The 16,748-nt window shown below is 44.8% G+C and overlaps 1 protein-coding gene across 7 annotated transcripts in view; it reads left to right on the forward strand.

Moving 5' to 3' along the window:
* Positions 1–16,748, forward strand: part of LOC148128461 (vomeronasal type-2 receptor 1-like) — a 44,698-nt gene that overhangs the window by 5,443 nt on the left and 22,507 nt on the right. Inside the window, exons 1-5 of one of the 7 annotated variants that reach the window (XM_087949064.1) lie at positions 5,399–5,677; positions 6,186–6,277; positions 8,276–8,483; positions 9,296–9,584; positions 10,598–12,540. In XM_087949064.1, the coding sequence (XP_087805190.1) occupies positions 9,324–9,584; positions 10,598–11,428 (1,092 nt within the window). In that variant the 5' untranslated portion in view covers positions 5,399–5,677; positions 6,186–6,277; positions 8,276–8,483; positions 9,296–9,323 and the 3' untranslated portion in view covers positions 11,429–12,540. Of the gene's footprint in view, positions 1–5,398; positions 5,678–6,185; positions 6,278–8,261; positions 8,484–8,558; positions 8,868–9,295; positions 9,585–10,597; positions 12,541–16,748 lie in introns of those variants that run through there. The other 6 variants (XM_087949062.1, XM_087949063.1, XM_087949056.1 and 3 more) reach the window with 6 other exon arrangements.

A 16,748-nucleotide genomic window follows, 5' to 3' on the forward strand; every position in this document is an offset into this window, starting at 1 on the left:
CATTCACTCTCTTCATTCTATTTTATTTATTTCATCTCAGTTTTAATAATTATACTGGTATCTTTTGTCTGTTCTCTTTCAATTATCTATTTTTCTTTTCTTTCTAGTACAATATTTCTCCTGTAATCACTGGTTGAAGTATGACAACTTTTTATCTTTCCCCTAAATTTAACGCTTAAAATAATACATACTTTCCATGCTGATTCTGCTTAGTACATTCTAAGTATCACATTTTAGAATAATAAAACAAAGAAAAAAAAGAGAATTAAGTTTATAAAATAGTAAAGACAATATTCCATAGAAAGTTAAACTCCATTGTTAAATCTTAAACATTTTTATACGTTCTGTTTAATGCATTATTAACTCATATAATATTTCAGTTTTCTAACTCAATTTCAAATACTAATATCTACAATACAATCTTATGTACTTTTGCAGAATCATTTTTTGAATTATTGTTTACCCTTTATCTCTGAAAAAAAACCTGTTTTTTAACATCTTGTTTTAAACCTTTATGACTTCTCTTTCCTTTTCCCCTTCCTTTCTTATCAATTCTAGCCTTTTAACCCCCCTTCTCTCAAACTCCACTCTCTTAATCTTCCCTCTCTGTTGTATTTCTCTTTTCTGTTGCTTTCTGACATTGTATCTATTTTTCATCTTATTTTTCCCTTTCTTGGTTGCTTTTTTAAGTTCTGAATTCTCCGTTTTCTTTCCCCCATTTCTCTTTTCTTCTTCAAGTGAGATTGTCTGTCCATTAAAGATGGCTTCTTCTCCTTCATCCCAGCCTTCTTGTTGTTCGATTTCTTGGTAGGTAGAAATCGCCATTTCTAAAAAGTGAAAAATAGATCCAGAAGAACCCTTGCCTTCTTGTTCCTCTTCTTTTAGTTTTTGAAATTCCATTTGCAATTCTTCAACCGATAGTGCCATTTTTCTTTTTCTTTTCCTTAAGCACAACCCAAATGTTTTTAATCCTTCAAGAAATAGTTCCCAAAAATCCAAAAGTCATAAAGCAATCCAAATCAGAACAAATTGTTTAATTTAGCACTTTCTTCTTTTTGTATTTTTTCTTCCTGGGGTAAAGTTCAATTACACAGTCCCAAAGTAATTTTTAGAAGTCTTATTGTCATTTATTTCTAATCTTGTAAGCTGCAGGCAGTCTACTTCAATACAATCTTAAAATAAATTCTTTACCTCTTCCCTCCCACTTATAGCAAAAAAAGTTTTAGTTTTTAATTCCAATGTTCAGAAATCTTTTATCCTCTTGGCTTTAAGTTTAAAATTTAATTACCTTCTATGCCCAAGCAGGTTTTTCCGATTTCCATCAGCTATTTCCATAGGGAGGGAGAGGGAGAAAAAATAACTTTCCCTTTCCCTTTTCTTCAGCCGCTTTCCAATCTTCTTAGGAAACAATGTATCATTCAAGCAATTAAGATTCCAGGGTTTTTAAAAGTTCCTTGTTGTCCCGGTTCAGCCAAAAAACTTTCACTTTCTCCAACTTCCTCCTGCACAATCTTACCCAGCTGCAGACTTCTTTGTGGCGGCCATTGCTGACCGCCGCTCCACCGCCTATTGAAAAAGGAGTTTAGCTGGCTGAGGAGGGGGTTTGCAATAACCCCAAGCCCCTGCCCGGATTTCCTCTCTCTTCGGTTGCCTCTACGGGGCAACCATATCCTCCAGATCCAGCTGGATCGGAGGCACTTCGGCAGCGAGCGCAGCAGGAACTGCGCACGATCGCAGATTCCTGCCGCCGCCGAAGCCTGCAAACCAGTTTTGGATTGCTCCTTCTTTCATCACCACATCTCAGCCTTGTTTCCTTTCAGCAAGAAAAGCATATTTGCTTCCCACAGATGAATTTCCAAATCTGGAGCTCTGAAACTTGGAGCCGAGTCCTTCTTCATGGGCTCATTCCAAGCCCTGCAGAGGAGCCTCTTCCCCCCTATGATGAAGGGAAAGGCAGAGGATTTATTTCTTCCTCCCTCTTGGCTCCCCAGGGAGTTTTCCAGCTGCTGCCTTGGAAAACAGTCCAGTGAATGGAAAAATACAAGGAATAATGCAGAATTATGTCCTGTCCTGAGCCAGGAAGCCCTGAATATGAAGAATTCCTGGCTTGGCCTAATATTTAGGCCTTGATTGTCCCTGCATAATTTCAGGCTCTGGCCCTCCTGCTCTTGTGGCCCCTTTCCCCCTTGAGAGGTTTCTTTCAAAAGGGGACAGATCAGTCCCTCAAGACTCATTTCGATCCATTTCCAGGTGGACAATTTCAAATAAATCCTCATTTTAATCCCTTTTGACGCAGGCAGCCTCATGGAAGCACCCAAAATCCAAGGCCTGATGTGGCTATTTCTTCCTCTGACTCTTGGTCAGAGTACCATTCCAGCAAAGGTTTTTGACAAGATCTTTTGATTCAATGATGGATGTAAAAAGCTAACTTTTTTGAGTATTGTTAACTTCATTATCAAGTGTTTTTAAAGCGATCCCTCAGAAATGTAAGTAAACGTCCTAATACACATGGACCAATAGTACATGCAAGAAGCAATAGCACAAGAGGACCTATTAAAGCAGACAATAGTGTTGTAAACCAAGGAGAAAAATTAAACATGCCTTGATACCATGGCTGACCTTGTTGTCTTTCATTCTCTCTATCTTTCAAACGTTTTCGTAATTCAGCCATGGAATCTTTGACAATTCCTGAATGATCAGCATAAAAACAACATTCTTCCTTTATTGCTACAGCCTGAATGGCCCCTTCGGTCTTCTCTGGTATTAGAAATCCCTCTTAAATTCTAAGATTCCTCCCCTCCCTCCTCTCATCAAAGCCATTGCTTAAAAGTGGGGAGGGATCCAATGTCCAGAGCAGAACCGGGTGGCCAAATTCAGCAGTTGAGGGGGGTCGTTTCCAGTTGGGGAAACCTCCTCGGGGGCATCTTGTTAGCCAGATAGATCAGAACCACTAGTGCCTGTTGCCCTTCATCCCACACTTGCAAATGAAGAAGACTGGCATTCCTCCATTAGACCTTTGTCACCTGGAAAGCATCCACCCACCCCAAGAAAGCAACCTGGTGGGGAATATCTAAGGTGACACTTTCTGAGTGGCACTTCCTGAATCCAAGACTGAGCTCTTCCCTCCTTGAATCACCTGCCATGAGCCCAGTTCTCCAGGGGTCTCCAAGAGGGGGGAAAAGACCAGCCAGGACCTGCAGAGACCTGCAGGCATGGAATGGCCTCCCTGGGAAGGTGGAGGGTTCATCCCACCTGGAGGTCTCTAAGGAGGGGCTGGACAACCACGATGGGGCCAGCCTTCCCAGCCACACAGCCAGGAAACCACCCGAGGAGGCAGCTGGGGAGAAGTCCGGCCAGTTCTGCCTCCCTCTCTGGCTCTGGAGCTCCCCTTCCCCCCTGGGCCGCCTGGGTGGAAGCCTCTCCTCCTCTCCCAGCCTGCAGGGATCCTCCTCCTGCTGCTCTGGGCGATGGGGCTGCCCTGGGCAGCTGGCGCTTCCTGCCCCCCTCCCCCATCTCCTCCACTCTCCCCTCCTGTCTCAGACCCCCAGTTCTCCCTCCTGGGCCAAGGGGTGCATGGGAGTGAAACCCCCCAACGACTGGAGACCTGGGACACAGGGACCCCCAAGGGCACCTTCAGAGCCTCGGAGGTGGGGAGGCCGAAGGGGGCTGCAGAGCTTACTATAAGTGCCGCATCCCCACAACCAGAAGACCTGAGGCCTCCAGGCGCCCCCCAACCTCTTTCTTGGCGGGCCTGGCAAGAAGAGAGGTGGGGCGCCCAACGCAGGGCAGCCTGGAGAAACCCTTGAGGCAGCCTCAAAAGGCAGCCCTGAGACCTCCAGACAGACAAGGCAGGAAGTCCTCACCATGGAGCCCAACACTTGTGTTGCTGGGGGAGACAGTTGTTAAATGAGTTTTGACCCACTTTATGACATTTCTGGCCCTATTTGCTAAGCGAATCACTGCAGATGTTAAGTCAGCCAGATGGTTCTTAGGCGCATCCGGCTTCTCCACCGACTTTGCTCGCGAAAGGGGATCATGTGACACACACCCGGGGACATTGTAGCCGTCATACGTGTGAGACAATTGTCTGAATGTAAATCCTGGGACCCCAGGGAGGCTGCCAGGGCCGCCAGTGTGGAAAGGGGCCCTAAGTCATCTTTCTCAGTGCCACTGTGGCATTGAATGGTCACTAAATGGAACAGCTGTAGGTCAAGGACCCTCTGCCAGGAAAGAGCGAAACCATCACAGGAGGGAGGGAAGAGGAGGTTTCCCTGATAAGTCCTGGCAGAGCTGCAGGGAAGTTTCTCCCGGCCTCCTCTTCCTCCTCCTCCTTCCACCCGATTCCCCTCCTGCCTCTTTTCCCTCCGTCCGTCCATCTTCCTCCTCTGCCTCCCTGGGAAAGAAACGGCCTGGAATCCCCTTCGGGGTTCTGAGGGAAATGAGCTGGACATTCAGGGGGGGCAGAGCTCCAGGGGTTCAGCCTGACCTCCCTAATTTTGGGGTCTCCTGCCACCCAGAAGGCTGTTTCCTGTCTTCTGAAAGGGCCAAGAGACTCTCCTCCAGCCTCGGCCCTTCCTTCTGGCCGGGACCAGGAGCTGGTGGGCTTCACACCTGGGGGAACAGCAGCCCCACCTGCCAGGTGCAAAGCTGGCACACCAGACTAGGATCCTGGCAAGAGATGCAACCTGGGGACCCTCACCCCATTCGCTCCCCCCCTGCCCTGGGCCCCCATGGGGCAGATCCCCCCACCTGCCCAGCAAGGCAAGATGGAGCCTCCTCCAGGGGGAGCCCCACTTCCCAGAGCAGGAGGAGGAAGAAGCACCTGGCTGCCCCAGGGGGAAATTGGCAGCAGGGGCCCAGGCTGACCTCCCATCCCCCCTGGACCCCACCAGCCCCACCTGGCCTGCAGGTGCCCAGGGCTCACCTGGGAGCTCCACCTGTCCCCCACCTGTGATGCTAGAGCCGCTCTCCCAGCCAATCCCAAGGAAGGCTCCTCCCTCAGAGGTGGGCTTTTTGATAGCACCTGAGCTGCCCAGACCAGATGGGGGGGGCTCCCCCTGCCTCCCTCTCCCCCTGCCCTCACTGGGGAGGGGGCAGACCCAATGCAGACCCCTCTGGCCCTGCAGGACCCCTGTGTGCCCCCTCCTCACAGCACAGTCCCCTGCCAAACCCTCTCTGAATCCAGCCCTTTAGAGGCTGCTTGACCGGTGAGGAGGAAGCCAGGCCCAGAGAGGCCCCTCAACCTTGGCCAGCTGGGCGGGAAGGTTGTCTGGAAGCCCCCAGGGGAAGCCGGCCCAGAGATCTTGGCCAGGCTGCTCAGAAGCCATTGGACTCCGAGAGAGCGGCTGGCCCAGAGCCTCCTAGCTGGCTTGGCGCGCCAGACAGGACTGGAACTCAGCCACCCCCACCCCCCCGGATTGAAGCCCCAGCCACCCAACTGACTCTGGTGGGATCCACATGACCCTCTGAACCCGGTCTCTTCCCCAGGGGCCGCATTCACATTTGCACCTCTGTTGAAAGGCTGTCAAAATGCCTTTCTTCTGAGGATTCGATTTTCCCGCTGGGAGAGCTCCGACGCAAGGATACGGACAACTGCTTGAAAGCCGGATCTTTTTATTTTTCAGGAAGGCGAGAGATAGCAAGAAGTCTGCGCTCCTGAGCTAGCTACCTTCGAATGGTAAGTCCCTGATTTTTATACCCTTTTCTCCTTTTGTGTGAGTGCTTGTGTTTGTATTTCTTCATGTTTTAAATCCTGTCAGGGGTTGTCTTTCTTCCCGCCAGAGGGTAAACTCGCGGGTGCGGAAGGCAAACTTTGCGGGGTGGTTTGATTGTTTTATCGTTTTCGTCCTAATCTTTTTTAGCTTAATGGTTTCTTATATTTGTTTTGTGGCAATCTCCTGTCTGTCTCCTTTGTAATATATTTTGTGCCTTTTGTCTGTTTGTTTTGCTGATTTGGCATGTCTTGTGTTTGTAAGGGTTTTCTTTTCTTTCTTTCCCTACTTTTCTTAATTATTTGGGCTTTTGTCTAAGGGACTTCTTTAATACCTTTTATTTGATTCCTTTTCCTATGCAAGTTTGTTTTATGGCTGGCCTGATGTTCCCTTTGGGCTTTTCCTGCTTGGGTGACACCACTGTCCTCGTGAAGTTCCCTTTCCACACCTCTTAACCATGGTTTGTTTCCCAAGGTTGAACCATTTGGCCGAGTAGTCAGTGGATGATGGGAACTCGGGAGAAGATGAATTCCTGGAAGAGAAGCTGATCAAGAGGAGATACACAGGCAGGCCTCGACTTCGAATCATTCATTTAGTGACCGATCCAAGTTACAACTGCACTGAGAAATGGAAGTTAGGACCATTTTTCACAATTAATGACCTTTGCAGCATCAAATGCAGAGATCAGAATTCAGGTGCTTGGCCACAGTTTCATGTTTATAATGGCACCAACATCCCAAAGCCATTGTGATCCCCTTTTACGACCTTCTGACAAGCAAAGTCAATGGGGAAGCCAAATTCACTTAATGACCGGGTTCCTAACTTATCAACTGCAATGATTCATTTAATGACTGTGGCAAGAAAGGCCATCAAATGGGGCAAAACTCACTTGATGGATGTCTCACTTAACAACAGAAATGTTGGGCTCAGTTGTAGTCATCAGTTGAGGACTACCTGTATTGGGGACCCTTTTCTTCTGGCGAGGACCCCATTCACACAACATGCTTGACCAGGCCGGGGTCCTCACAGCCCCCCTAAGAGAAGCCAGAGGTCCACATGGAGCCTCCTCAAGGCTGGTGAGAAACCCTGGATGACCATAGCCCCCTCCTCCCTCCTCTGGGGTCTCCCTGGGACAAACCCAGAAGTTGGGGTGGGCTTCCTCCCCTCTGGGCCTCACCCGGCTTCAGTCAGACACAGCTGGGAACCTCTTGGAGGAGAAGAGAGTCTCATTGCACATCAACCTGGCCCTGAAAAGCCACAGCTTGAACCCGGAGCCACCCAGGATCTGGTCTGCAGGCCCTGAGAGCAGAATCTGAGGGAGGTTCAGGGGGAGAACTTCCAAGCGGAGGACCTGGGATACGGGCCTTCCTCTGCTCCTCCCTGCCAGGGTGGGCCTGCATGTCCCTTCAGTTCCACCTCCCACTCAGCCCCCCGGTTCCCCTTCTGGGCCAAGAAGTCCATATTAATGTCTCCCCCAGTGAAGAAACATCCTCCCTGAACAACGGATGCCAATAAACCAGGAACAAAGGAGTTCCAACAGCACCTTTTTTGGGATAGAAAGTCTCAGCCCCAGAAATTGGGAAGGTCAGAGGGGTCCCTCCCCCCCCAAATAGAAGATCCCCACAACAGAGGAAGAGGCACCAGATCTCCAGAAATCCTGTTGCTAGAAATCAGGTTGCACCATCCATCACACTGTGGGCATCACCACCATCTTTGTAGGGTTTCCCTGTGATAAGATGGGTGGCCAGTAAATTGGATGGATGGATGGATGGATGGATAGATATTTAGATAGATAGATAGATAGATAGATAGATAGATAGATAGATAGATAGATAGATAGATAGATAGATAGATAGATAGATAGATGATAGATAGATAGAAAGAAAGATAGGGATGGATAGATAGCACCTGCAGAACTTACAGTCCATTCTTTATTTAAAAAACTAAGAAAAATCAAAATAAAAAGAATCTTGGTGTATTATAGGAATATGGTAAGATAACACAGGAATGACAAGAAAATAAAAATAAAAAATTCCATCCATTCTATAATTTTCTCCCTATTTACCCAATGATCTAGTCCACAAGTTGTCACTTTCCTGCTTCTTAATGAGCTTTAATCTCAAAATTAATACTGCTAGAAAAGATGGGTAATGAAATTTCATTTCAGGTACAAGCAATTTTAAAACCGGCTGCAATTAAGATCAATATATGGGATTATGACATAAAACAGAATTCCAAACAGGGTCTACTCTTAACCTTGGGCAGAGTTCAAGAGTGCCGATTGTCATTAGAAGACAGGCAACACTACAGTTAAATGGCATTAACTTAGAAGCGGCACCAAACTCCATAGCTCTGGGTGACCTTCCCCAGCAATCTCTGGAGACAAGAGGCCATGTTGAAGGACAGCAGAAGTCAATTCCCTGGGTGCTGAATTCTCTTCCCCAGCATCACTTTCTGGACTTGCCCTGACTGGGAGGAAGGACCACAACCACAACAAAACAGTGACCCCAGGGGTATATCTGTAATTTTTACTAACATGGTTTATTCCAGCCTCTCCTCTGCAGATGGAGCCCGGAAAAAGTTCAGGATCCCAAGAGGAGAAGTTGCTTCTAGCTGTAATTATGACCATCTGGGCCTTTGAGACCTGTGATGCTATATCTCCAGTTTTAGACTTCGATGTAGACATCAGATTGAAGCCACATGAAAAGGATCTTATATCAGAAAAGGATAAATTCCTTGGGTGAAGCTCTCTGGGACCAAGTTTTGGGACAAGTACAGGCTCTGCTCTTGATTGCACCTTTCTCTCCTTTGCAGATGAAACTGAACGATTCTCTGTTTAAATCAGGAAAGCCACTGGCACTTCTCAGAGTCTTTGCATTTTTCCAACGATTGCTGTTGTTTCTGTTAGAAACAGGAAGTGGATTGATTAATGCCATGAATGATGGACCTCCTGCTTCTGCTTCTGCTGCTGGTGGTGTCCCCATCAGTCTGTGGGAAGCTGAGAAGGAAATGCCCATTGAGTTTGGAGCACCAGGATGGCTACAATCCATGGAGCTTTTACAGGCCTGGAGACCATCTCATTGGTGTGGTCACAACTGAAATAAATGTGTCACCTATAATGTGGCCTTTCAACAGCCCTCCTATACCTTCTTCTTCGTAAGTCCTGCAGGGTGATGGAGTTGCACTCCCTCCATGTGCAATTCTAACACTCTCCTTTTCTTCTTATTTCACTTTTGTACCTCAGCACCTGTCTAATTTCCTGAATGATTTTGATTTCCATGGCTTCCCTTTTTTGCCTTACTTTGTAGAAGAGAGTAAAATCCAAAGATGGAGTTTTTAAAAAACCTGAATGAAATCCAGATTATTTTCCTTTCTCAGTTCATTCCTGAGTTCATCACTTGAATAATGACCTTTGTTTAAGTAGTGACTGAAACAATTGTAGTTGCCTCTCTCATTTGCATAATTGATCATTTGATTTGAATCAATGTTGGCCTAAGGCTTAGTAGGTTTGTGAAGGATTATATATTTTAAAAACATTTGTTGTTGCTATTGAATATAATAACATGAATATTGTTTTTCAATAGGAAGAGTTCTGCTCTAAAAAATACCCTAATGTCAATTTTTGGTGTTCAAATGGTCAGCAAGAATTCCCAGCTCCTGCACAATCTCACACTTGGTTACTACATCCATGACAACTATGGAAGCACCTTCCGCACTTCAGATGCCTTGCTGGACATTCTTTCCACTGGAGAAGCCAATGTCCCCAACTACGGCTGTGGGAGGAAGGAGAACCTCCTGGCTCTGATTGATGCAACAGGAAGCGACATCTCCATCCAGATGTCAACGTTTGTAGGCACCTACAAAGTCCCACAGGTTTGTGTGTTTTTCTCTATCTGGTAAGGTGAGTGGGGTGGTGGGGATGAACAACAGATCCAATATCTTCATAGAATTCAAGAGCAGCTTTTCAGAATATTAGGGAACATATCAACAATGTTTTAGTCTATTATGTTCATCTTCAAATTGACCATTAAAGGCCTGAAGAGCCATAAGGTCCCTAGAGGATATTCTACTGAATATTGTACTATTGAAAAACTATCCAGGTTTTGAGGTCCTCCATTAGCATGTTCATTTTCACATATCAATAATATCTGCCTTATTCAATTGGAATCAAGTTGGCAATAGTCCTGTCTATGTATAAAAAATATTCAGACCAAGAAGAGTATCTTTGGGATGGATAAAAGGAGTTCAGCTCCTGGCCTCATAGATAATTGTTAATTTACACATTTTCTGCTTTGTATAAATTCAGGGTATATAATTATTGGGTTAAAATTAAAGTGATGAAACAGACATATAGTCCCAAAACAGACAAAATTTCAATTAAAGACTTATTGGATTGTACAACTGTCTACGATTGACCTCACCCCTTTCCTAAGAGGTCATGTACTCATAACTTTTCTGTTAGCAGTTGTGCTCTTGTACATCTAGAGAAGAAGATGAAAAATTGCTTCACAAAGAATTTGGGATATAGAAGCTGAGAAAGAGGTTTTAGTACTCAAAAATAGCATATAATACAGCCCTATATGTTAGATCCAGACATTTTATCCAACATCTGCAAATTTGAATCTAATTGTTGGAATTGTATGGGTGACACAGAAATTTACATTGCATTTTTTATTGTTTTTTTTTTTTTGTTTTGTTTAATATGATTTTGCGTTCCATTTTTATAGGCAATCTTGTTAATATTCTGTCTTAAATATTTTAAACCATGACTAAGGAGTAAACTATTCTTATATATTCATTAAAACAAAATTGGGTTTGTCAATAAGTAATATTTTGGAGTTGATCTGGACCACATTATAACACAGCATTCTTCATTACTTTTTCAGATCACTGCTCTAATTCCTTCAGAGGCTCTGAGTGATAAAAGGAGATTCCCTTTTTTCCACCAGATGCTCCCCAAAGAAGGATTCCAATACCCAGCAATTGTCCAGCTGCTCCTTCATTTCAGATGGACCCTGATTGGTCTCTTTGCTACAGACACAGAGAATGGAGATAATTTCATGAGGACTTTCCCTCCGATGCTTGTCAGGAATGGAATTTGTGTGGTTATATCACAACGATTCACAACAACTGGACAAACAGCACCCCTCAGGGAGGCCCTCTCTAAGTGGAGACAAATCAATGTCTTTGTTCACTTCATAGAATTTATTTCCATCTGGAACAGAATTTTTCCTTTCCATGAAGCACTTATGCATTTGCCAGGAACCATTGAAGGGAAAGTCTGGATCCTCACAAATTTTGCACTGTATACAATAAAGAAGCACAGACTTCTCAAATACATCCATAGTATTTCAAGTTTTGGTTATCTGATAAAAACAAGGCCAACAGATGCTGCCTTTGAACCCCATTTCTTTGTGGAAGATCAGTTTCAAGATCATTATTTTCGCTGTTCCCTTTCCAAGCACGTCTTTTCTGTCAAAGGCTGCAGAAGATGCACCCAGAAAGCCCCACTGGAGACCCAGGAGAAAAGGAACAGGAAACGGATCATAAATTACCGTCATCGCTACAGTTTCATTCAGACTCTGGCCCAGGTCATGAATGCCGCTTATTCCTCCAGATCGAGGAGGGGAAGGAAGGAGGGAGAAAAGAGGTTGGGGGCTCCGAGGCTGCAGTCATGGCAGGTATGGGGGGGTCCCGATAGGGATCCATTAATCTGAGATCCTTTTGAGAAGGAACCCAAAGGAGGAGGGGAACATCTCAACTTTCTTGTGCTGCAAAAGGTCAAGAGATTTGCAGCATCTAATTGCTCCTGTCTGATGCTCCAGAAAAACAGGGAGCAGACCTGAAGTTTCTGTCTAGCCTCTGTTGGAAGAAATCTCCTTCTGGGTTCAGTTCCAAGGGGGGAAGAAAGACGCTGGAAACATGGTAATTGCTTGGAAGATGGTTTAATGGTGTTCAGGAACACATGACTTGGTTGAGGAAAGAAGGGCTGAGATGCTGAGAGTGCAATTGTTTTATGCTCTCTGTTGGGATTTGAATTTGAGCTTGTATTCTGATTGGTTGACAGGCTCCCATGGGGCCATGCAGGGGCAACTCTGTAGGCTGTCCTGAGTCCCAGGCTTGGTTGAGCCTCACTGGATGGTGATGTAATGAAAGGGCTTTGGGCAATTCCTGTAGAGCTTTACCTGGAGTAGATCTTTGTTATGTAAAATACACTGCCCTAGGCCAGAGTAATGGTCCATTAGCAAAGGTGGGAGGGGGGCTGAGTTTCAGGCTCTCTGAGTTTCTACTTTTCTTTTTAGGGAAATATATTGTGTCTTTTTAGTATATCCTAAAATATTTTATTTTCCTAGGAATGAAAAGCGTTTTAACTCCCAACACCTCTTTCAGTCATTGGAAGAGTGTTGAATGCTCCCTTGTCCAACTGAGAGATTTTGTAAGTTGGAGAAGCTGCTCTCATAATCTCCTGTCTTCTCTCAAGACTCAGTTTCAGGTTGCAGTCAAGTACGATTTTGAGATTGTTTTCATAAACATGTATTTATTTACACATAATTCAAGATGGCAAATGTCTCCAACACAGCTTCCTCCTTCATCCACTCCACTTTTAGTACAGTCATAGACCAGCATTACAATAAATAATAATAATAATGGAGAAAAATAAAAATAAACGACAGTCAATGGGCAGTTATTGTCTCCCTAATGCTGAGTCATGTGCGAATATGTGGCAATATAAATGTCCTAAATAAATAAATACATAATTTTGCATTACAGCAGAACAGAATTTGGCCCCATTCAGAGAAACTCCTTCCTACTGATCTCATAACTGCACTTGCACGTAAAAGAGTTCCGTATTTCCTGGATATTTTATTAGGAGAGGCGTCACAAAGTGAATCCCTGAGTCCTGATAGGAGATGCCGCATAGCAGGCTGTGAACTCACTGGTGGGATTCATTTTTTTTTACTACTGGTTCTGTGGGCAAGGCTTTAATTTGTGGGCGTGGCTTGGTGGTCACGTGACCAGATGGGTGGGGCTTTGTGGCCATGTGACTGAGTGGGCTTGGCCAGGGGGTCATGTGACTGGCAAACCAAATACAATTGATCCTCACTTAATGGCCGGTTACTTAGCAAGTGTTCTAATTTATGACTGATCTCCCCAGAGCTACTTGTCCTGTTTTTGGAGTTTTGACAACCATAAACACAAACACACAAACACACATGCACACACACACACTCACACACAGACACACAGAGCTTTCTAACCCTGCTATTCTTTGATTCTGTAAGGATCTCCTGCTGGAGGGATTTTCCGGTTGTCGGCTTCGCGAGCGGTAGGGATTCGCGAAGCTCCGCGATCCCTGCCGCGCTAGCCGTTTTGGGGCTCCGGCCCGGACGGGTGCCGAGCAAGGCTACCCTGTAGGGGTAGCTGAAGGCAAGGAGGATCCGGAGGAAGGGTCTGGGGATGTTGCAGACCCCCTCCCTGGCCGGCAGAACCTCCTTTTACCAGGACGGTGCAGCGGCGGTCCGTAATGGCCGCCACAAAGAAGTCGGCAGCCGGGCAAGTATGCGCAGGAGGAAGAGGAGAAAATTGTCAAAAGTGAAAGTGTTTCTTGGTTGCCCCAGGGCTGTGAGACTCATCTAATTTAATTTCTGGAAAAGATGGTTTTCTAATGATTCTTTCCGTAAGAGGAAATAAGCGGCAATTTTTGAGGTGCTGAAAGGAAAGTTTGCTCTCCCTCCCGACGGAATCAAGCCGGAAGGGAGAGGACAAAGAAAATATATTTAATTGGAACTTGCTGGAGGAGATGCCTTGAGGATTTGAGGACAGAAATTTAACTTTAATAAGGCTTTAAAATATAGACTTGGATTTTCCTTTTTTATATATACTACCCCTGGAAGAGGAAGGGGGAATTGTGCCTTGCTTGGATTTATTGAGGATTGTGGACTTTGGGATTGTTTTACCTTTTCCCGGAATATTTGGTTGGAGTAAGAAGAAAGAGGATAAAGAGGAATAAAGAAAAGAAAAGATTTATAATGGCTCTTCCTCTTGAGGATCTGAGGGATGAATATGAGCAAATAAAAGCAGCCTGCAAAGATGGTATGGAAAAAGCTTTTCTATTTCTAGAAATGGCGCTGGTTAACTATCAACAGACAATGGAGCAGATGGAAATAGAAGAATTACAACAACAAGAAAAAGACGAAGACGCCATCTTTATTGAATCCCAAAATTTACCTAAGAAAGAAGGAAGGAAGAGAGCAAGGAAATTGAAGGACTTAAGAACTAAAAAAATATTTGAGAAAGAGAAAAATATGATGCAAAGTAAATATAATGTTAGCAAACAAGAGAAAAAGGGAACACAACAGAGAAGGGATCCCAGCAAGGCAGAGGTTAGAAGAAGAAGGAGGGGTAGGAAGATTTGGTGGGGGAAGAAAGAAAGGGGAAAGGCGGAGAAAAGCCACAAAGCTTTAAAATTGGATGGGAGAAGAGGAATTTTTTTCAGAGATAAAGGATGAAATGTAAATTTTTGTAAGAAAGATTCTGCAAGGTACATATGATAGTATTGAAACATTTATATTTGAAATAGTAAATTAGAATGGGTTAAGATTTAAAAAATTAAAATGTTGAAGTGTTTAATGATGATTGATTCTTAAAATGTAACAAAATATTGAAGGAAAGGAGGATATAATGTATTTAAGCATTTTTGGTGGATAAAATGTATTAAGAAGAATCAAATTGGGTATTGTTTTTTTTCTGAATGTTAATTTTATTAACTTAGGGGGAATATAGAAAGGCATCACTCTGAAAGGAGGATACAATGTATTTAAATACTCTTGGTGGATAGAATGTACCAAGCAGAATCGAATTGGGTTTTGGGTGTTATTTTGAATGTTAATTTTACTAACTTAGGGGGAGGATAGAAAGGCATCATACTCTGATTAGTGATTTCAGGAGAAATCTTTTTTTTTTTTTTTATTATAAGAAGAGAAAGAGGGATAATGAATGGGCAAAAGATATAAATATATTGATTTAATTAAGATGGATTTAATAAGATAGAAGTGTGAAGAGTGAAATGCGTAAATGCCCATACAAAGAGAGGTAACTGGGGCCAAGATACTTTACTAAATGATTTTTTTTATATGTTTTGTTTGTGTTTGTTTGTGTTTTATGAATATTGGTGAACGCTGTAGAAATACAGGGAAAGATTTAAATATGTAATGATCTGTTTGTTGTTGGAATTAATAAAACTTGTTTAAAAAAAAAAAAAAGGATCTCCTGCTGGAGCAGGGGGTTGGACTAGATGACCTCTGAGATTCGTTGCATGCCAGCCCTAGATTGTTGTGTTGCTTCAAAGAGTCTTCTGAAGCCAGGGTTTGTGTCCTAACTTCCTCTCCTTTTTTTCTCTCTCCCTCCCTCCCTCCTTCCATGTATTTATATATCCATCCATATATCTCATTCACTTTCTCCATTCTCCCTCTCTTTCTTTCTCTCTTTCTCTCCCTCTTTCTTTCTTGCTCTTCCTTTCTTTCTTCTCTTGCCCCCCCCGCTCTCTCTCTCTCTCTGTGTGTGTGTGTGTCTCACACACACACACACACACAGACACAGAGAGTGGGGGAGAGAGAGATAGGGACCCGGCCTCTTCACTATCCCCCACCATCCCCCTTGCCTTCTCAGGCCAGGCGAGGGAGGGGAGGGTGAGGGGCAGGGCCAGCTGCTTCAGGCAAGGTGAAGAGGCGTTGACCAAGCACAGGAGTGTAGAAGCCTGGGAATAGCAGCTCCCGGCTCAGCTGGGCGAGAGGCTCCTGCAGGCATATCGCGACAAGGGGGCGAGAAGACCCGGGACATCCGCCCACTTCCCTGCTGGCTGGCTGGGCCGGGCTGGGCTGGAAGAGGCGCATCCGCTGGGAGAAGGAAGAAAACGTAATGTGGGAGGGCAGGCAGGCAGGCAGATGTCCCAGGGCTGCTCCACGTGCGCACTGCATCAGTAGCACACGCACGGCTGCACACAAAGTGCGTATGTGCAACAGCCCTGGGACATCTGCCCGATCTGCGCCACAGCCACCACGTGGTAGGGAAAGCTAGGAGAGCGACTGGGACAAGCGGGCGACCCGGTTCGGGGTGTGGCCAACCAGGGGTGACCACCGGTTCACCTGAGCCGGTGACAACTGGTTGAATACCACTTCTGCGTAAGCTGCAGTTCGAGTGGCCCCTTGTCCTCAGGGTCCCAGTCTGAGCTCAGGCGCTCTTTCTTTGTATCGGCCCCCTGAAACGGCTCTGGGAACTCCGTTGCAGCTCTTGGGGGTTGATTCCCTTTGGACTCTTGGCAGGGTAATTCGATATAAATATCTCGTTGCTCTAAAGGCTGCTCAAATAAACATTCTTGGGAAGAGCAGCCCCATCTTGTTGGATTTCCAGATCTTGGAGACCTTGTTTGAGTTCACTAAGTGCACTAATTCATCCCCCATCCTTAAAAGCCCTTCCCTGCAGAAGCCACGGGGCTGAGTACCAATGAGTAGTTGTGTGTTCATTTTCCCCACAACAACAACCCTGTGAGTTGAGTTGGGCTGAGAGACTGGCCCCAAATCCCCAGCTTGCTTCATGACCAAGGCGGGACTTGAACTCACATCCTCTTGCTTTCTATTTCGGGGGCTTAACCAGTAGACCAAACTGGGTCCCTTACATACTTATCAAGCTTGGCACAATCCTTCATCCAGTGCATCATTAATGTTCTTAAATGAGATACTATAATTTATCAAATCCTAAAACCCAGATAGTTTTCTATTGCTTTTTAGTCATACAGTTGTTTCTAGGAGAAATCAGAAATATTTTTTCTGGAAAGTTGGTAATGTTTAAATAACATAAAAGTATATTTGCCTGAGAATTGTTATAAATCTTGTATAATAGCAATTTATCAACCCTATTATATTAACGACAACATAGAAAAATTGATGACTTAATGACAAAGTGTTGTATCTTCCCACTTTCATGACAAAGATTAAAAAACTAAAGATTATTTGAGTACCATTTTTAAATCAGTTTTTA

Source organism: Notechis scutatus, unplaced genomic scaffold (genome assembly GCF_049901735.1).
Source record: "Notechis scutatus isolate UNSWTSFEM ecotype Mainland unplaced genomic scaffold, rNotScu1.2 NSCUSCF63, whole genome shotgun sequence".
Lineage (NCBI taxonomy): Eukaryota > Metazoa > Chordata > Lepidosauria > Squamata > Elapidae > Notechis > Notechis scutatus.